This window comes from Micromesistius poutassou, assembly GCF_964030765.1.
Source record: "Micromesistius poutassou genome assembly, chromosome: 18".
In the NCBI taxonomy this organism is placed as follows: Eukaryota; Metazoa; Chordata; class Actinopteri; order Gadiformes; family Gadidae; genus Micromesistius; species Micromesistius poutassou.
In genome coordinates, this window is record NC_140288.1 from 14,431,433 (window position 1) to 14,452,671 (window position 21,239).

Here is a 21,239-nt window from a genome sequence, read left to right on the forward strand (position 1 = left end):
GCATTCATGTTTTCTAGAAGATTTTTTTAAGCCAATCAAACAACTATATTTATGATCATTTGAGCAGCGATTTCAGATTATTTCAATAGATTTTAACACACAATTTAAGATTCAACAAACATCCATCATTATAAGCTAGATTGTGATGCCGACAATATTTCACTCATCATATTTAATCAACATATAATTAATATAAAGGGAGAGGTATTATTTTACCCAAAGCCATTTTTATTCCCCATATAATTGCAAATGAAACATTGGAGAATACTTGAGCAGAATAAACAAAACCATTTTTTATTTGTTCAAATGTATTAGATATTCTATTACGCTCCATTATCTAGACTTTGAGTCACATGAGTACTGTGAAAATAAGACAAACGACTAAGAGTTGTACATTCACTACCAATTCCCCTGAAGTTCACCTTTTCATGAAAGAGAAAATAGAGTGCATTGTGAATCTTTGTCTTGAAAATTAAAAGAGAAACACAAATAAACAAACAAAATAAATACATTAAAGAAACAGTAGCCTTTGCAAATGCTTTGACATGATTATTAAGATACAGTGTTATGGAATAAACCTGTTCCTTGTAGCCTTTATCCCTCACCCCACAGTCAACCTATCTGGCATCATTTGACAGTCCTATCCCATAATAAGTTCCTTTATTCAGTTCAAAAACAGTCATACTTTTGAAAGCTCCATTTAAAAAATATCAATTTCTCTAGCTTTGCAATGATGAGAACGTAAAATGATCGTGAATAACAAATATAGATACAAAATACTTGCATAAAAAAACAAAACACTGAGCAAAACCGATCCACACCTTAAGTTGTTGTTATCATGACAACACCGTGTTCCCTCATCCAGGTAATTTGCTGTGCGTCAAATGATACGCGCCATGCTCGTTTTTCTTACAGGTATAAAATTTGACTGCTCGGGTTGTCTTGCATTTATAAAAACCGTTTAGTTGGACACATGCACTTCCTAAATGACGCATTAGACCCAGGAGCGGGGAGAGGTACTGTGAAAACTGTGGCGTGTGAAGCAATGCGTCATGCTCCGTCTTTAACGAGGAATAGCACGCGTTACCGAGGGTCATTAATACAACTATAGACGTTACTACTTCAATGTAGAAAATGACTAGATCTGATAAATGCCTTACGTCTTAGCATATGAATATGAATCCAAGTACAGTTCCATTGTTAATTGGTAGAATGGATCTTCTATACATTTTAGGATGATGCTTCTTCTAGTTTATTATAGGCTTCTAGTCAGGAAAAAAAAAATAACTCGGTGGTTTGTCATGTCTCTAAAGAAATAATGTTTTCCATCGTATCTCTTACACCTCAAATTATGAAAATACAGAATAGATTTATAAAACGAAAATCACTATAGTGCAACCGTCATCGTCACCAAACCTCAAGCTAAATACAGACATGACTGAACGAAGCCTTTGCTCTGAAACTATTTAACAGAACCCCAGGAGGCCAAATTAATTCAAAAACTTGTTTGTACTCAGAAGAAGCTGCCCCCTACAGGCAGATCAAGACAAGGGCCTACAGATACCAGATACTAACTACAGTGAATAAGTACCAGCCAGTTACATTTTTATGAAAGAACAGAGTTGAAAGAACTCTGAACTACACCCTCAAGATGTCCACACTCTTATGCCAACCTCATTCTTAAGTCAAATTCCCCCAAAAATAAAAAAGGTTGTATTTGAAATTATCCAGAAGTATACACTCATACCGAACAGAGACGCCTTGCATCAAACAGAAACTATCATCAACTGTAACCTGCTATGTATGTGGATCTGCCAATGTTCAGTCAGTCATAAAGTGAAAGGCATTATAAAAGGGGAAAAGATCTCTCTTACACACACAAACACACACACACACAACTGGGTTTAGCCCTTGCCACGGTGAGGTTCCGTACCACAACAGTGTGAGGACAGTTTGACAGGGAGCAGCACAATGAAATAATTCTGGCAAAACGTGTCCTTTCAGCAGAAGACCAAGCACACCGAGTTGAAATTCTTAAAATAGCAATCTCAAAGATGTTCTGTTTTGTTCCCTTTGGCAGCACCTATAGCGGTAATTGCAGGCGTGTTATTGCCTCACTTCCCAGAGATACAAACAGTGTTGCATGTGGGACTTCAGCAAGATGTCAGTTGGTTTAACAGCAACGGTTTAACTTTGAATTGAAGGGCGAGTATGTTGTGCCACTGTGCAACGCTTGTGATTTTTTCCCGGGAATGTCGCCGCCACCAACATCTAGTTGGCAACACTCAAATTACTGCCAATGCAAGGGCTTTTATCAGTGGGCCCAAGTATTACCTCATTCAGCAATAGTGACTTACCATATTTATGTACATGAAAATCTTCGAGATTATTACTTTAACCATCAACCGTCGAGTCACACAGACGTCATTATCTAATGAATTCTAATAACCGGGTTATTAACGGGCAGGTTCGGAGTTAGGGTATCTTGCTCAAGGATGCATACAGGTAGGCTGCGGAAATGGGGAGGGAACCACGTACACTACACCATCCTACCTCCTCGATCTTAAGAGAGTCGAAGGCAGGTCATGGAAAACAGATGAGCACACAGAATGTCTGTCTCTCACACACACACACACACACACCTTCTACCAAGTTCCAGGAGGAACACTCATCCATCTCTTAAGTCAACGCTATTAGGCTAAACAGTAACAATGGGACACTCTTGTCAAAGAAACCAAAACGGTCAGTTATTGTTTCCCACATGCACTTAGATAGCTGAAGCGTCAAATGTGTGTGTGTGTGTGTGTGTGTGTGTGTGTGTGTGTGTGTGTGTGTGTGTGTGTGTGTGTGTGTGTGTGTGTGTGTGTGTGTGTGTGTGTGTGTGTGTGGAGGCATGGTTAAAAACCAATAGTGATTAACTGGTTAAGTCAGGCTTTAGCACAAATGTTCTTGTAGAGACTAAAATACATACACCATTATATACACTATTAGTCTTTGCAGTTTCTTAGAATGTTTCTTTAAAAAAAGAAAAAGGATCCAATCAACAGCCAGATAGAGTGGACGGTGAGATAAAGGGAATTTGTTTTTTTCTAAAGGAGGAGGAAAAGTATGGTGAATTTGGTGGAGATTTACAGAGGTAAAGGAAAAATACTTAAAAGTACAAGGGAAAATATCAGGGAATCTCATAGTTCATGCCCAGGAGTGAGACACTTGGGTAAAAACAATAAACCCATTTCCATAAACCAGACAATAATTCAATTTCAGGCAATTTGCATTCTGTGCAAAATGTTTCCTTTTTCTCATCCTCTTTTCTTTTAAATAATTCTGCAAAAAACTGTTATTATTTTTCAGAGTTATGGGGAGGCTAATGATTTGAGTAGAATCTGTACAGTACTGTTTTACCAATGTGGTCAAACCCCAGAATGAATCATGTGAGAAGGGTGACAGGCAGCACAGCGAGGCCCGCGCCCACGCCCTGCGCCGAGTGGGCGCGTCTCCGATGACATCGCCGTGGTAGGGTTGGAGGGTTGTTTCGCCTCATTGCTCGTGAGCAGCACTCATGCCTCGAATCGGACCCACCTTGCGCAGCTATAAAAAATAAAAATCAAGAGAGATTTCGGGGGTAAGAAAAAGAGAAGACATGGTTCGCCGCCTATTTGTAAAAGAGCCATAAGAAAGAATGAATAACTTTTGAATTGGATGAAAAGAAAATGTTGACCACTGTTAGGAATTCCAGTATGAATGTTAAAAGACAAGGACAAAAATAAAAGCCAATATGCAAAGGTTGCAACTAGGGATACACCGATATTTCTTGGTCGATACCTATTGATGTCATGAACAGTTAACAGCATGAAATAGCACAATCCAGACTAGACAGCCAGCCCAGTGACAGCCATTGTAATGGCTTCTACTACAAGATCATTTATTTTGGTGATATATCAGTGCATCCCTACTTGTTATGGAAAAAAAAAAGAGTGCAAAGATTATGAACACAAGGTAATAACATGCACAATGATCAGTAGAAGTCACTGGATGAAAAAATGATGAAGGAGAGAAAGACTGGGAAAATGTTATTGAGAAATGTTATTGAACAGCACCAAGGAATGAAAGTCATTATCCCAAACACAAACATAAAAAAACTTGGGCAAGTCGAGCGAGACGGTCGTCAGGCAGACAAAAGACACAATGAGGAAGAGGAAGATGAAGAAGGGAGATGAAAATGGTTCCGGATCATGCCAGCGTTTCATGCTCTCTTTGGATTCCGTTAAGACTTACTCAGCCTGTCTCGAGCCTCTCTAGAGTAGAAAACCTACTCTTCTGTTGCCGTGGTGCCCCGCACATCTCCCTTGGGACGCATCTGGTGTAAAATTCAGGCGTAAACATTTTAAAAAACAAGCACGTCACGAGCCTTAACAGCCAACGCCGCCATCACCACCACGGCTGTCATCAACACTTGTGTCACAGGGATGTTCTCTTTAGTCATCCTGCTACCAGCGTCTCCTGCCCCCTTGGGACATCCGGTCACACGGTTTCCTATGGACCGACCTGGGGGGGTGAGGTGTACTGCGTGGCTAGGGGATGTGGATCATGGGTTACCTCGTCCAGCTCTCTCTGAGTCTCCTCCTCCATCCGTCGGATGTCCTCCATGTTCAGCCCTATCCACTTGTCGATCCAGCAGAACAGCTGGCGGTGGAAGTTGGTAAAGATGCGTTTCTCTTGCTGTGAAAGGGTGAGTAAAAAGGATCAAATATTTTGTTGGTGAAAATGTCTCTTATTATTATTATTATTATTACAAAAATAATAAATAAGTGAATGAATGTGTTTTTTTTTTGGATACTTTCAAAATCAAGCATACTCTGGCTGGTTTCTTTATATTATATAATCATAAGCATTTGCACTGTTGTGTGATGAAGGTGTTAGCTAAACTTTTTCTCCTCTTAGCATGCAAGCTGTTACATTACTTTACCAAAATGATTTATTTTCACTTCTGACTTAATAACTAACGTCTATGTGGCTTGACTTTGGCTTCTATCGTTTATTAGCATCGGTGGTTAACCCTTTTTAGCATAGGTTAGTTTGCGTTATCATACGTTAGCAGCAAAGGTATCAAGGTTAACCTTGTGGATGAAGTGCTCCACTTTGGTTGACAGACCCCACCACTTGAACTTGACCGTGACCAGTTTGTATGCACACATGTTAGGACAGTCAGCCTTCAGCTCACTCTGTCAAAGATAAAAACAAAATCAAAAAAGTTAATGATAAACATGAGCTGAGTGGAGGAAAAATATTTTTTCACATGCTATACTCGTTATTGAACATCTGTACCTTCCAGTCTGGACTCAGAGGACCTCTGCCAGTCTTCTCTGAATGAAACAGTGAGGGATCCTCATCCGGCTTGTAGTCCTAAAACAGTTGAAAGTTAAACAGTTAAAACAACAACACAGACTGACGTTACTGAAGAACCAGGTATTGAAGCCTGGGTTACTACAAGGTGATGGAATGAAACCGCCATCAATTGTTTTAAACCTGAGGTTGCTTGTGCAAAATCCCATTCTCTACCGCCCCCTGAGATATGATGGATGAACTGATCTTTGTATCAGATTCTGGAATTGATTCTAGAGCTCCCCAGACACTGAGTGAGTGAGTGAGTGAGTGTATGTTATTCCCCAAAGTCTCCTAACACCAGCACTGGACTGAACGCTGTTTTAATCCAGTAGCCCTGCGGTGTAGGTAGCGCTGGCCGTCCACAGCAGATGGACCTCCAGATTAGGTTCCAACCCTGATCCCCTTAAGTCATTAAGGTCCAGGCAGAAACACTGCGGCCCCTACCAAGAGGAGATTGCCCTATTGCCTCCTTTCAGACTCTAAAGCAACTCATATCGGCAAGTAGGATCGGTCTCCCATCGTTATCAAATCCCCCCAAATAAGTATGATTCATATTCATCATCCTGCCCACAACAAACGGCTACGAGAGAAGATGAGTAAATACAGCTGATCTAGAATAATTCACATGTGTGTGTGTGTGTGTGTGTGTGTGTGTGTCTGTGAGTGCATGCGTGCGTGCGTGCATGTGAGAGAGAGCACCTTATCCACTAATATGACTAGTCCACAATAAAGACAATCTTATCTAGATTTTGGATACTGGTAGAGCCACATGGATATCAACTCCAAATGATTCAGCATCTTGCATGCCACAAGGAGATGCAGTACAGTAGTCATTTCAAAACTGCCGCATTACAAAAACGAGGTCCTATCTAGCGAACAAGCCAGCACGAAGGAGCCATCCGCACACACACACGGGGGGACGTGGTGCTACTGATCAACCACAGTAACTGGTCAGCTACAGGTAAACTTCATAATGGCGGTTGTAAATCCTCAACAAACGGTCAGAGAGCAACATAGGCTAGCTCCTGTGCTAGTTATTATGCTAGCTATGAACCATTGTTCATTTATTGTTTTCCACCCCCAACACTATATGCATGTTATGTGTATGCGCTTCTACTATGCTAACTTGATATGCACGTTTTCCTTTTGGATTTATATAATTATAATGACATTCACATCCTGTGTATTGTGGCACTGGATCTGTAACTTGTGTGGATAAATTATGAAATAATTTGGAAAATGCCTTTCATGTTTTCCTTGTATAGCAGTCAGACTTACCGCAGCGGCCACGTCCTCTCCATCTGCAATATCTATAGGGACCACCTCCACATCCTTCCAATCAATGTCATTCAAGTCATGGACCTGGCACAGAAGAAGAGCAATTAAGAAACCAGTGATTTAAGGGCCCCTCTTTGGCCACCAGATGTCATATTGATGAACCATGACAAGCCAATTCGAAAGTCCATCATTTTTATTTGGGCGTGTCCACTTGGATACGTCGGGTTGGACCCTCCCACATTGTGATGTCACAACTGGATAAGGCTTAAATGGATGGAAATGGAAATCATGGAGCCATTGAAATCATGGGTCATCAACATGACGAATTGTAAAATATGACCACTTCACTGTTTCATACGTCTACAACAATAATACTAAGAAATTTCAATTGATACAGGAAATCAAACAAGAAGTTATGATACAGAGGATGAACGACCTGGTCAATTTTAACAAAAAAATTTACAAGTCAACATGGGCCATGGTAGGACTGTTCCCGTTTAAGATCTGCACCAATACCAAACGCACAAGAAATGTGACGATGATTCTCCAACAGAGCCCATGGTTGTGCTCTGGTTCAGGGGGTGAGGTGTTTGTCAGGTGACTTACGTTTTCTACTGTGCCCATGTCAGGTTTATGCCACGTCTCAATCTTTATCATGAAGTCATCCTTCATGTACTCATTCTGAGGATGAGGAAAAAAACATTTAATATGTCGAGAAGAACGATCCCTTTCATAAAAAAATATTTTTTGCCACATAGTACGAAATCAAGGTATGTAATAGGAATGTATTGCATGTATGTATCAGGTTTTTATAGGCCGATACCGATCAATGATCTTTTAATGTGATCAGCTGATTTTATTTTAATAGTGAAATACATGAATGTTAAGTTTCTTATGATGATCATTGTTTTCTCATTTCATAAGGGAAATGGATATTAACATAGAAAATATGTATAATACACACCCAACACAGATTTAACCCAACTTAAACCTCAGAATGTAGCCATATACTCGGACAGAAACAGACAGCTTAACTGTTCCCCGTATCTACTGATTTTACTGCGTGTGTATCCGGGCTGTTTACGAAATGGTGGAATCTGCAATAATTACCTGGGAGATGCCAAATATTTGTACTTTTTGCCTCCTGTGATGTGGTGAAGACCTATTACCACGTTGCACATGAGCTATCACTTTAAAGGCTGCAGGACTCATGGGATGTGTAGTAGTTAACCAGGTTGGCAATAGACTGGTGACATTTGGTAGGGAAATGTAGCTCATTCAATTTACGATTACAAAGACGTTAAAAGACCTGCTGCTGCGACAGAAGTCAAACCTCCCTCTAAAATCGCATACTTATTTTTATTTGCAAAAAAGCCTACACATCTCATTCATTCTCATTCTAGCCCATGCAACTGTTAATCCACGCCATAATTTTGATTGATCATTTTGTGGGATTTATTAAAGGAGTTTGGATGGACCTTTCCACCAAAACAAGTTGTTGAACGTATCATTGACTAATTAATTGAGCCAACAAACAGCAAATGGCTGTATGGCTTTGATTAAGTGAAGGCTACCTTAATTGTGAGTCAGAATCGGTTTTTGAATTGGCCTATAATGATCGGTGACCGATCATTCTACGCATCACTAGTATAGTACTATAAAAGATGATCTCACCAAATGTAGTTTATAAGGACAAGTAGCTACAACTGTGTTACATCATAAGATGCACTTACAATTCATCCAATTGAACCTCAAGTTAAAGATTTCCATGAATGAAGAGTACTGAGAGGAGTATTTAAATCCTACAGCTAAACCACTCAACCAATTAGACCTTTGGACAAAAACAACATGGCCAGTGGTTCGATGCTTTGCCCTCATCTATTTTCAGCTAGCACTAACTAGCTGGGAGGGTAGCTTATAACCAAGGGACGACGTCACAGAGCTTTGAACAAGAATAAATGCTTGCATTTGATTATTTTTCTGTAGTCTATAAGGCTCTTGCAAAAACAAAAGAAAGTCAACAACTCACCGTCACGACTGCAGGAAAAGAAGCCAAGATAAACAAAACAAGAGAGAAATCAACGTCAGAATCAATATTTACAGTATACACGATGTACACATTTTTTTCAGCTGAAATTCATTTTTTGAAAACTATAAATGTGGTTACTCACTGGTGCGACAGTACGGATAAGAATTCCAGGCTTTTTCGTGAAAAGTCAGCGCTCCCTCTGGGGCGATATATTTCACGAACCCCGGGACTTTACTACGGAACAGAGACACCACGCGGTCAATCAGACGGCGTCGTTTGCAATGATTAATTCAAGACATTCATAACGAGGGTTCCCCGGTGGGCCGCGCCCTGATTAATTCATGGGCTCATTCAGGGCTTCTCCGCCGCCTGGCAACCGGACACCTGTTTGATAGCGATACTGTCATCTCAACAATGCTTAAGATGAAGTATTGGAAGCAGGTGATTTGCTATTGCCGCACACATCCACAGTTGAAATTGTATCAAAACTGAATTATTATCCGATTTCAATATCAATCTAGGCAGGTAAACATTTCTCACAACATAAAGTAGACAACACGTGAACGAGGAAGTTCGAGCACTCCATTAGCTTTGGCTGAATGTTCGGATGCTGTGTTGAGGAAGAAATCCAACAGATACACAGGAGGAGTGTCCGTCTCTTGCAGACCCTACCTCTTCAGATGGTAGATCTTGTGCGTGAATTGTCCCTTCTCTCCCCCCTCCTCCTCGTACGGTTCATTCTTCAGCACCTCGATGCCCTCCCCGCCTCCCGTCTCATTCTTGCTGGCCTCAGCCACCGAGTACAGCTGCCCCACTTGGTACTGAGCAAGATGGAAGGAGCGGGGAGAGAGGCAGAGAAAGAAAGAGAGGAAGAAAGAGGAAGAGAGGGAGAGCAGGAGAGAGAGAGAGAGAGGCAGAGAAAGAAAGAGAGGAAGAAAGAGGACGAAAAAGAAAGAAAGTCAAAGAGAGCAGTAGGGACAAAGAAGAGAGCAAGTGAGAAAAAAAGAAAGCAAGAAAGACAGAGAAAGTAGGAAAGAAAGAGAGAGAAAAAGCATGTCAAGAGAAATGTAATGGTGGTCCAAAAATGTGTTTAGTGGCAACGGTTTGGTTTCTGTTCCGCGGGGCGGCATAGCGGTTTTGCTGCAAAAAGGATACGAGATGTTGATTGTTTGCTTCATTATATGCAAGGTCAGCAGTTTTCCAAGTGGTGCGAGAGGAGTGGTGTGGTTTGGGGCGGGGGAGGGGGGGGGTACATTTGATGAAACTGCTAAAAACAAATACATGAACTGAGACTGGTCCCTGAACGACTGGCCCTTTAACCCATGAGGTCTCAGGCTATGTTGGCCGTCTTGATGTACTTGATTTTACCTTCATATTCCATATTAAAAAATGTAAAACATATCATTACTTGGCATTCGTTTTTTTGAGCACACCGCCCTTTATATTGCCTGAGCATTACTTTGAGAAACAGATTCAACACTGGACTAAAAGACGAATTAAACAATGAAGATCGGTTTTGATATTAAAATTTTCTTCAAGATTCACTTTCAAACGCTGTCCCCCGTTAGTGCTCACCTCTTCCACAGAAACAGGTAGAACCACACGGCTGGGAGGAGCAGGGAGATGGGTGGAACGCAGAGAGAGAACGAAAGGACAAGTTAATACAAACATCAAATAGTTCAGACATGATGTCATAATAAAACTCCATGTTGTCTGATTGGACTGGAGTTAGAGGGATAGTACTTTTTCATTTGTTTTTAAATGTGATGTATTCGGTTGATAAACATAGGATTATAGACTCATTCTATTCTTCTTTTTCAAATGTTGGGCTTTAATGAATGACGGTTCATCCTTAGTTCATGAAGAACCAGGAGCACTGCAGTCTGCACTATTTCGAAACAATGGCCGTGGCCAAAGAATGTGTAGCAATCTACAGAGCAATTATTAACTGTATAACTGTTTTTTTATGAAAAATACAGACTAACAATGTTAAAAGATCACCAGAAATTTGTTCGGAAAGTTCTTCTCAGAGATGATTTTTGATTTACTTCAGAGAAATTATAGTTTAGTATTAGTATCAAGAGAGCAAGTGTGCCAGTTAGTTATTTCCCCTTATTGGCTAATCTGAGTTATATGAACCAATATTCCCAAATGTGAAATCAAAGTCTGCCCAGCCCAGCCCAGACTGATATTCATTACGAAACACAAAACCGGAATATCTGGATTGTCTCAGGGGGATAGGTGGGTGCAGCCAAACATGCTAGTTGTGACATGAGGGTTACTTTATTTGATCACTGTCGTCAAGGTATGAAATGACAACAGTATTGTTTAGACGTGAAGAAGCCCGATAGTTCTCGCTTACTAATTCACATCAAAGAGTGCAACGGTATCTTTGCCAGATAGAATGACAGCATTTTATCCTTTATGCCGTGTTCAAAGTATGTATATACTCCAATGTAACTTATACACACACAGTTCTCAATACGGAGCCTACACTGGTTGGCATAGGCGGTAAGTAACATTAGGTATCGTAATTGAAAGAATGTTCTAAATATCCAGGTATGTTACCACAGCAATGGTAACACCAATGTAATGTTATAATGGTAACACAACAACCCAATGGGGTTGGGAAAGTTAAAGTTGGGGTTGCAAACATTTTCAGAGCTAGAAATATCAGAGCGATAATAATCATGGGCCAAAAAGGGTTGGGAAACTCTTGCATAGCCAGTATGTAACAAACAATACTGTAATTTAAAGAAGGTTCTAGAATACCCAGAGTTTTGGGGTTTCATATTAAAATGAACAGAGTTATTTGAGGGAATTTTGGCAAAAGGAGATTTTAACAAGAGAACCAATGGGAAGGAAATCAATGATACTATTCCGCACCAATTTCAGTGGTGTTTTAATTGAATATAATACAACATTTAGTGTATCAATGAATGATATGATCTATGTTTTTTAAATAGTATGAGTGAATCCAGTGAAATGCAGAGGGGTTAGTGGTATTTAATGCGTTATTGAAGAGGTATTACAACTAAGAAGATACTAAAACTAATGTATTACATTACAATGCATTACATACAGTATGAATGCAACGTTTGCTTAAGGTTGAACCTGGTGAGAGAAGCACAAATAATAACATTTTACAAGAGGAGTGGCTTAAAACGGTTGCCAGAATGACAGCAAGGCTACCAACAAGGACGATTATATTAATTTGATTACCAACACCATCCGTATTATACCATCATCGGTGATCACCATTTCTGTTTCAATGCAACCGATTTTTACTCTAGAAGAGGACACTTGGGTCAGCTCGAATGATAAACACCGGACTTGGTTTAGCCCCGATGAATTCAACAGAGAAGCGCCCGCCTGGGGAGCGTAACGTCAATGTAACGCAGCCTGGTGGAGGTTAGCCCACAATGCTGACGTGCGTCAGGCGGTCCTAACGGTACTGCCGTCCGCTACCTGCCCCGGGGTGGGTCGGTGGCGCTATGGAGGTTAATAGCACCATGGGGGGTTATTAGTCCCATAGGTGCAAGTCCTACAGGGGCTAGCACCACGGAGGCTAGCCGGATAGCGCCGCAGCTAGCGGCTAGGGAACAGTAAATCCAGTGAGGATGGACCCTTAATCTGGAACCCAACGAGACAACAAGCTTACGGGGAGACATCGGAGGCAGACGGACTCCCGACACGGGGAATAGCGTGCATGTGCAGATGCGTGTTTCACGTCACCAGCATCGTTCTCCTTGTGGTTTACGTTGTACAAATCATTACATCCACCCGTTGCAACAAACTAGCTGAGACTAGCAACGCCTAAGCGGACCGGTGCCTGTCGTCTTCTGATCCACCCAGCTCAACCCAGCCTCCTCGGAGACTCTTTAGGAGCGTGCAAAACACGGGAACAACGACTAAATGCACAATTAAAATAGCCAATTTTAACCAAGGGAAGGAAACATGTGTCATTGTATAATGTCAGTCTAAATACGTCGACAAATTGCATTAAATACTTTAACTCACTATTCCTTGACGAGCACCATCTTCGTTCCCAGGCTGCGGCTGCGCAGTAGGGGGCAACGTCAAACGGAATTATCAACAAGTATGCCCCGCCTATCGAGGTGATTTGATTGGCTCGTGGACCCTGACACGGTCTGGTACCTGCCACAGTCTCTTCACTCATGAAATCCGATGTCACACATACATACACACATACACACATACACGTGCGCGCGCGCGCACACACACACACACACACACACACACACACACACACACACACACACACACACACACACACACACACACACACACACACACACACACACACACACACAACACACACGCACACACACATAAATTCATTCACAGCAACCCAGAAACACACACACACACACACCCTCAAAACATTAATAATACCATTGATATAGTGTGTAGTGGAATGTGTCGTCATTTCAAAAATGTTCAAATGCTGACACGCAGTCCAACAATGTAAAACGTTCATCATTTAATTGCACATACAAAACTTGTTATACAAAAAAAAGCTTTAATTTACAAAATAACTAACAACTGACATGATCCATTATTTATAACAAGAATTCCGGAGCCAAGTAGTTAATCAACACACACAAATGTAGCAAGCATTTGGGTTGACTAAATGCATTACACGTTCTCAAACTGCAGCAGGCATTGTCAAAGTTTCTTTACAGTGTGCTTAAAAAGGCCTCGGAATACGTCCCTTTTAGTTCAGTTAAGAAACAAATGTAAAATGCGAATATTTAACACTTTTTACAACAAATATATTGTATCTTTCCAGTTACATAAGAAGGCACAATCATCACAAGCATACGTGTGATACGTCTTTAGTCTTATTTCATGGAGCAAATCAGTCTCAACGACTTTGCCCAAATTGATAGTGGATACACAGAGCGAGAGATCAACACTGGCTTTTTCCAGAAGTGTCCTTTCAAGAACACACCATCAACACTTTGAAGACGGGAAAAACTTCCCGCTTGAGATCACCTTGTATCCGTTCTCAGAGGGGAGTTTTCCAGAGTTCACCGTCGATCCCACTGCCTTAGACTTCCTGACCGGACTTTGGGACTTTGTCGATAAAGTCGTCTGCTTCGACTCCGCGCTCCTCCCCCGTCCGGAGGCCTGCTTCCCGGCGGTCCGATTCTCACCCGTGCATTCGTGTCTCGGAGAAAGACTCAGCAACCCCAGGACGTCCCGCTGCACCGTACTCATCCTCGCACCGCCCTCGCCGCCGGGTACGCGCTCTGGCCCCGGGCCCTCTGCCTTCTGGCTCATGTTGGCCCAGAAGTTCTTCAAGTTTCGGATGGACTGGACGCCGTCGTCGCCCGGCGGCCCGGCCGCCGCCGTCCTCTCGCTGTGCCTCCGTCTCGGGGTGCTGGCCGTGGGGCTGGGGGAGGCGGAGAGGGACCCCGTGGAGGAGTGGGAGAAGGTCGGGGACGGGGCGCCGCCGACGGGGGACGAGACCGGGGAGATGGAGAGGTCCACCGAGGTGGAGGAGGAGGAGGGCGACGCGTCGGAGGCACGCGACCCCGAGGTAGCCGCCTCCGCCCGCCGCCGGACCCGCTGGGTCTCCGGGTCCGGAGAAAGAGCGGAAGACGGAGGAGAAGACCGGGGGAAAAGGTAGGCGTGGTCTTTGAGGGAGAAGGAGAGAGAGGGAGAGCGAGAGACAGCCGGGCTGTTATGGGCGAGTGAGTGCGGCTTCAGCGTGGAGATCGACGGCGCCGACGACGACGATGATAAGCGGTTGGTTTTCTTCGGCCGGGCCGGCGGCGGCGGCGGCGGCGCTGTAGAAAGAGGAGCGGACGAGGGTGAGATAGGAGAGGAGGTTGACAGAGGTGAGGAGTGCGACAGCGGCGAGGAGCAGGCCTTCAGGCTGGCTCTGCTGCCGGGCCTGCTGAACGCACTGGTCACCGACGGGCAGAACCCCCGCCCGCCCCCGCCGCCCGGAGGAGTCAGGGACGGGGAGGAGGGCGCGGTGGCGGGGGAGGACAGCGACCCCCCCCGGGCAGCCCGCTTCCCCTCGGGTCGGACGCACGCCGGGCCCCTGGCGCTGCTGAGCTTCTGGAGGTTGTCCACCGCCTCCAGGTGGCTCTGGGTCTCCTTGAGGATCTTCTGGGCCAGCTCCTGGGGGTCGAGGAGGGCGGTCGGGACCCGCTCCTCCTGGGACTTGATGGTGCTGTCCGTCTCCGTGCTGGACTGGTCCGACTCGGAGCTGCACAGCTTGCCTTTTCTGAGCGGCGATGAGCTGGAGGATTTAAAGGAGCGTGTTTACTGACTGCTACTGAGGAGACGTGCCACGACGAGGGCTTGATATTAAAATGACTGAACCCCAACACTTTATTACATATATACAACAAAAATCTAAAACAATGAACGCATGTTTTTTTTATATCAAGCTGTGGAATTAAAAGTAAATTGGAGTTCTTTGCACCTTTTCAATGTGGCATGTATATACAATTCGGCTTGGAAAAAGCTGGTGGTTTTATTCTAACTGAAACAAGAATTGAAATAGATCACCCTTGAAATTATGTGTCAGGACGGGTTTGACAATCTCTAGATTGTTTTCTATTGTCGCTTTTCAGGGCCACTTACAGTGAAGGCACATGCTTGGGGCTGGTGGAGGTCTGTATGGCCACGGGCGGGGCTTTGACCGGAGACGTAGGAGTGCTGATAGATCCCCTGGAGGAGACGGTGGCTCCTCCTCTTCCGACTCCTCCTCTATTGTGCCTGTGTCCCCCAGGTAACGACAGCGTGCCGTAGTCCCTCCCACCTCCTCCTCCTCCTCCTGCTCCTGCTCCTCCTAACGGTTCACTGCTTATAATGGAGAACCCATCATACTCCTCTCCTCCCTGCTTCCCTCCCGTCGCACCTCCTCGACCGCCCAGCCGACCCAGCGACAGGCCGTCCAAATGCCGTCCTCCTCCTCCTCCTCCTCCTCCTCCTCCTCCCGCTCCTGCTCCTCCTGCTGCTCGGTGTCTGTCCAGATCCTGTTGGCTGATGATGTCACTTCCTGCCGGCTCGGGCCTGGACAGGAAGCTGAGAGACGAGGCCAGGGAGCTGAGGCTGTAGACGGAGATGGCGTCGCAGGAGAGGGTGTCCGGGTAGACGGGGGGCGGGTAGGGGGGCTGGGTCTGGTAGCAGCCCAGGGACGGGGCTAGGGACTGGGCCTGGGACGAGGTGGTGCACTGGGAGGACGACAGGGACTCCAGGGAGGAGGAGCTGTCCATGCTCTGGCGCTTGGGGAGCTCCGAAGCGTCTGAAGAACGAAAAACAACAACAAAAAGATGAGGAGGAGTGAGCTTCACGTTTTGATTTGGAGACGCGCTTATCGATACGTTTATTTGTGTGTTTTTCCTCTCCTCCTCACCAAAGAATCCCAGGAGAGAATTGAGCGCAAAGTGCATGGTGCGCCCGCTCGCCTGCTTCCCGGTCTTCAGAACCACCTCCTCCTGGCCGACCTCACACAGGTCAAATCCTAAGAGAGACACGGTTAAGTCAGCTTAGGGGGCTATAGTAGTAGAAGTAGAGCAGGCAGATCAGGTCCTAGATCAACCGGGAAGGGTGGCTGGGCTGATTCTGGGCCGTCTCCTTCACTGGTTACCACAGCAGTGCCCTCCAGCAAGAAAGACGCTCCTGATATGCTGGGTGTTGCTGCGCATGGTTGGGCACTGTCACTTGTGCGCGTGCGTGTGTGCGTGTGTGCGTGTGTGTGTGTGTGTGTGTGTGTGTGTGTGTGTGTGTGTGTGCGTGGTGTGTGTGGTGCGATGTGTGTGTGTGTGTGTGTGTGTGTGTGTGTGTGTGATGAATGGTGAGCCATTAATTTAAAAGTACTTTAGATGTCTGACATTGGTGGTTAGCAAAGTGCTTTAAAATACAGTCCATTTAGTCTTACTCTTCACAAGCCTTTACACTAAGTACTATCTGATCAATAATGAATCATCACTTTTGTTATTATTTATAGGAATACGTTAATCAATTAATCAATCACCAACGGCAATGTTTATTTCTGTCTGTCTGTAAGAGACAAACAGAATTAGCATAGCTTAGTGTAGACCCACCGAGAGCAGCCAGGAACTCGTGGCAGCCTGGCAATCTCCAGAGCTGGACGCTTATAGACACTTGGATGGGAACCAATGAGAAGTCCTGATCTTTGTCCCCTGACTGCAACTGTACCAGTACCTGGTGAAGCTTTTAGGTAAAGAGAGACAGAGATGAGTGTAGAACGAATCACACAAATACATGCTGTGGGCTGTGTTAATACATTTCTACTGATGGAGACATTTTTAGTGAGGCTAGGAGAGACGGTAACGATGGTTTGATCACACAGACTGGTATGGTCCTTAAAAGTGTTCATAGGAGAGTGCGTTGATGTGAAAGCAGTAGGCTGGGCGTGGTGCTGGGGTGTGACCGTACCTTGCTGATCAGCTGTTCTCCACTCTCAGACTCTGTCACCAGCTTACACAGAGCCAGCAGAGCAGAGGGAGGGAGACCTGGCAACACACAGTACAAAATAATACTTAATAATAATGGAAATGTAATAGGATGTCACACTTAAAGTAAAGAGATACAGAGGTTAAACATTGATTATAATGTCAAGGAGAGGTTGTTTGATCTCTGCCCTTTGTTTCAGCTGCACGCATATTTTAAAAGCAAGCCGTAATTACGGAACTGTATTGATTGCTTGTTGAAAAATAGTGAGGTTTAATAGACATTCTCTGAGGTATATTCATATTCATATATGAAATTTGAAATGTCCTGAGAAATTCTTCCTCTAGTGTCACAATTACCGAAACAGAAAACTACATTTTCCTGACAAAGCATATTTCTAAGAAATTAACCAGGATTTATTCAACACATAACATAACACAAAACCAGACCCTCGTGGTGACTGAATAACCCTATAAACACTCAACGCTTGAGGAGCACCTATGGAAGCTGAAAGTTGCTTATTCAAAACAAAAATGATACAGAGGCCTGTAGTACCGAGCAGGGCCTGTAGGGTGGTGCTGCACAGTTGCAGGCGGTTCCCGGGGTCCATGGTGGGGAAGAAGACCGCGGAGGCAGCAGGGAGACTGCCGGGCCCGCCGCCGCCGCCCGAGCCGTCAGACCTGAAGCCCACTGCAGACAGCAGGGCCTGCCAGCCGGGTACCCCGCCGACCTTATGGAGACCAGAGGAGACCATGCTTCAACACTGGAGGAGGACTGTGTACATGGACATAATGCCCTCAACTCCGGACACAAATGTTCTCCTAAACACCACACAGATATTTGTTCTCTGTGTGTGTGTGTGGGGAGATGGTCATGGACAGGGTTAAAGAACTGATGCAAGCAAAACACACACCGTGTCCATGTAGCAACACACCAGAGCGACAGAGAGCCCTGTTTGCTCTTTCTTGCTTTTCCGATTCAGTTGAGCAGGTTTGCAAGCTATTTTTACACACACTCATTTCTATGGACAAGTTATACATTTGCTACAATAAGAGTCACAGACTCATAACCATGAATCCAGCCCCAGCATAGAGACCCTAGGCACACTTGGACTAGAGTCCCCGCCTTGGAGGGATGAGTACATAGGCATGATGAGATACAGACGCGATCAAACATAAACGTGCTCCTTAATACACACACACACACACACACACACACACAGATAGAGACCTTGTTCTCTATGCTTTGCAGGGACGTGTACATGGGGTTACATTGACCACTCTGGATGCGCTGCAAAGACTTCTCTACCTGTGGAGAGAGCACAGGTTGGCAGGTTACGGTAGGATCATCACTAGGTAGAGATAATGATCAGAGTGGAGGAGATTTAACCACCGGGAGATTTTATCAAGCTCTCAGTTTTGGGTGCATTTTGGTGGTTTTAGACTTCATGTGGAACGGATTATGATAATCCAATTATTAGTCATAATCTGATGTGGATTTTCAGAAAAGGTGTACAGTGTGCATTGGCGCCTTAAAAAGATTACACTGATCATCTTATTATGTAAAAATACGCAATGTTTCTGTGATGTTTCAAAATAAAATGCTTACCAAGTGTAAAAGAACGCGAAGAGCATCTCTGGCCCTGTCTGGGCATTGGAGGATCTCCGTAAGGGCTTGGCCAATCATAGACTTAGGGCTGTTCAACTTCACATCACAGCCAATCAGCATGTAGCCTAGAAGAACAGACCCGTAGGTTCAATCAGTTCAGTTACACAATGAGACTCCAGACAAAATTAGTAAAGAAGAAAATGATTAGGAGCTCAATATTGTTTTTGAGAATACCAAATAAACCAGGGGGGTACAATTTGGCAAGATGTGTGTTTATTTTCTGTGCTTCATAAAAATGTTGCCCAAGTTTTAAGTTCATTGTCATGTGCACATTAACAGCACAATGAGCGGCGGTCATCAATGGAAACACATTGGTTGAACTCCAGGCTTCCTCCACCTGGTGTCCCAAACAAGTCATAAACAAGTTCTTTGTGTGTGCATTCATGTGCGCGTGTGTGCGTGTGCGTGTGTGCACGCGTGTGTGCGTGTGTGTGTGCGTGTGCGTGTGTGTGTGTGCATGGGTGCGCGTGTGTGTGCGTGTGTGCATGTGCGTGTGTGTGCGCGTGTGTGTGTGTGTGTGTGTGTGTGCGTGTGCGTGTGTGCATGTGTGTGTGTGCGTGTGTGCGTGTGTGTGTGTGTGTGTGTGTGCATGTGCGCGTGTGTGCGTGTGTGTGTGTGTGTGTGTGTGTGTGTGTGCGCGTGTGTGCGTGTGCGTGTGCGTGTGTGTATGCGTGTGCGCGTGTGCACGCGTGTGTGCGTGTGTGTGTGTGTGTGTGCGCGCGTGTGCATGCATGTGTGCATGTGTGTGTGTGTGCGCATCGAGCCCTCACCGGCCCAGTGGGTGGGGTGGGAGAACAGAGGGCTGCTCTGCACCGTCTTCATGGCCTCCGTCAGGGCGCCGCTGGCCCGGGTCCCGTTCAGGAGGGCCGCGTAGAACGCCTGCGTGAAAACCTTGGAGGCGGCCGCCGGCACGGGCCACTGGGACACACACACACACTGGACCCCCGCCGCCAGCAGAGCCCGGGTCAGCCCCACCACCCCGTCGGCCGTCACCCTGCTGCTGGACTCTGGGAACATCCTGGGACGACAGGAACAGGAAGGCCGATTTCAAACACTCAGTCCGTCGGCCCCGGGGGAAAGAGGGCGTCGGAACTTTGAAGTTCAGCGTCAAATGATAAATTAGTAATTGTTCAGCTTTTTTTATTTTTAAAAAAGAAGTAAAAAAAGGTCATTTAGGATCCACCGGCCCTACAGTGTTACAGCAGACCTCCTGGGAGAGAGGACACAGAGCCCGGGCCGGGGACCAGAAACATCAAGGGGGCGGAGACCGTCTGCTTCCTGTTTTGTTAGAGAGATATTCTACCTGAGGGATGAAGCTTTCAGGAGGGGATTTTAATAAGTGTGTCTACACTGCCCAGTTCACAAGCGTTGATTCCAAACGTTTACAGTTGACTATTTCTGGTATTTATGGCGAATTTGTTTTTGCCAAAGACGTGCATACGGATCCCCCCCCTCCAGCAACATGAGCGGTTGACAACAATATGAAAAAGAAGAGAGTGAAGCAACCCGTTCACCAACAGCTCGTCTGCTATCAGACCTTAGATATAAATCTAAAGTCTGATTTGTGAGACTCCACCAACCTCAAGGACATTTGAAGTTCTGTGTTCACATAAGATAAGATAAAATAACCATTTATTCATCCTGGAAGGGAAATGTGGGTGTTAGAGCAAGAAAATCACAGTGCAAATCAAACAAGAGAAGATTAAACTGTAAATGAATAACAGTCAAACATGAAATATCCGCAATACACAACCAAAATAAATCCAATATAATGAACTATAGTAAGATAAAAATCAGTTGAAAGATCAACAGCAAAAGTAAAACTCAGTGGCTAATGAAAGAATGAATTGGTTCAACAAATAACAACAACTGACTGAGAACAAGGTCACATGCAAAGATGTAACCGTGGTATTTGAGGTCATAGGTCCTTAGGCCATAGGTCATTAGGGTCATAGGTCCTTAGGTCATTAGGGTCATAGGTCATTAGGGTCATAGGTCATTAGGGTCATAGGTCATTAGGGTCATAGGTCATTAGGGTCATAGGTCATAGGTCATTAGGGTCATAGGTCATAGGTCATTAGGGTCATAGGTCATTAGGTCATACCTCAAAACCACCAGCTTGACGTTCAGGCTCAGGGTGAGTATATCCGCCGCGGTGAGCAGGAAGTCCTGCAGGGCCGGACTGTCGGCCACGCTCTCCCCGTCGCTGACCAGGCTCTCCCCGTCCTCGCTCTCCGTGTCCCCAGCAGCCCCGCGTCTGTCCGGACTGCCGCCGCCGCCGCCGCCGCCGCCGCCGCGGGCCTCGTTGGCGCCGCCGTCGACCCCGCCGCACGGCCCCTGCTCCGTGGGTCGGCCGCCGGCCCGCCCCCTCCCGGGACTCTCCTGCTGGCTGGGCGCCAGGACCAGCGCGGCCAGCTTC

The 21,239-nt window shown here is 45.1% G+C and overlaps 2 protein-coding genes across 2 annotated transcripts in view; both read right to left on the reverse strand.

Annotated features, from left to right (window-relative positions):
• Positions 1-273: 273 nt before the first annotated feature.
• pitpnb (phosphatidylinositol transfer protein, beta) lies at positions 274-12,749 on the reverse strand. Its single transcript, XM_084483380.1, has 12 exons — positions 12,713-12,749; positions 10,268-10,298; positions 9,365-9,513; positions 8,835-8,926; positions 8,693-8,700; positions 7,270-7,344; positions 6,664-6,747; positions 5,326-5,403; positions 5,118-5,222; positions 4,597-4,719; positions 4,276-4,357; positions 274-3,588 (listed from the first exon to the last, which is right to left on the reverse strand). Exons 1-11 carry the CDS (start codon positions 12,730-12,732, stop codon positions 4,310-4,312), a joined length of 813 nt encoding a protein of 270 aa, XP_084339506.1. The 5' UTR covers positions 12,733-12,749; the 3' UTR covers positions 274-3,588; positions 4,276-4,309.
• A 546-nt stretch (positions 12,750-13,295) lies between these two features.
• The window catches only part of ttc28 (tetratricopeptide repeat domain 28), a gene marked incomplete at its 5' end in the record, with an annotated part of 22,959 nt that continues 15,015 nt past the window's right edge, over positions 13,296-21,239 (reverse strand). The window contains 10 exons of the mRNA XM_084482722.1: positions 13,296-14,969; positions 15,317-15,980; positions 16,092-16,199; positions 16,783-16,912; positions 17,138-17,214; positions 17,708-17,882; positions 18,383-18,460; positions 18,761-18,885; positions 19,591-19,838; positions 20,925-21,239. The exon at positions 20,925-21,239 is cut by the window's right edge and continues 260 nt beyond it. Coding sequence (XP_084338848.1) covers positions 13,670-14,969; positions 15,317-15,980; positions 16,092-16,199; positions 16,783-16,912; positions 17,138-17,214; positions 17,708-17,882; positions 18,383-18,460; positions 18,761-18,885; positions 19,591-19,838; positions 20,925-21,239 — 3,220 coding nt within the window. The 3' untranslated portion in view covers positions 13,296-13,669. The remainder of the gene's footprint in view (positions 14,970-15,316; positions 15,981-16,091; positions 16,200-16,782; positions 16,913-17,137; positions 17,215-17,707; positions 17,883-18,382; positions 18,461-18,760; positions 18,886-19,590; positions 19,839-20,924) is intronic.

What these genes read in the sequence shown, in the direction of transcription:
- pitpnb (XM_084483380.1), bottom strand. Translation starts at nt 12,732, where the DNA reads ATGGTGCTCGTCAAGGAATA. An exon ending in ATGGTGCTCGTCAAGGAATA is followed by an intron (nt 10,299 to 12,712) that starts GTGAGTTAAAGT and finishes TGCTCCTCCCAG; the next exon opens with CCGTGTGGTTCTACCTGTTT. An exon ending in TGGAGCACTTCATCCACAAG is followed by an intron (nt 4,720 to 5,117) that starts GTTAACCTTGAT and finishes ACCCTTTCACAG; the next exon opens with CAAGAGAAACGCATCTTTAC.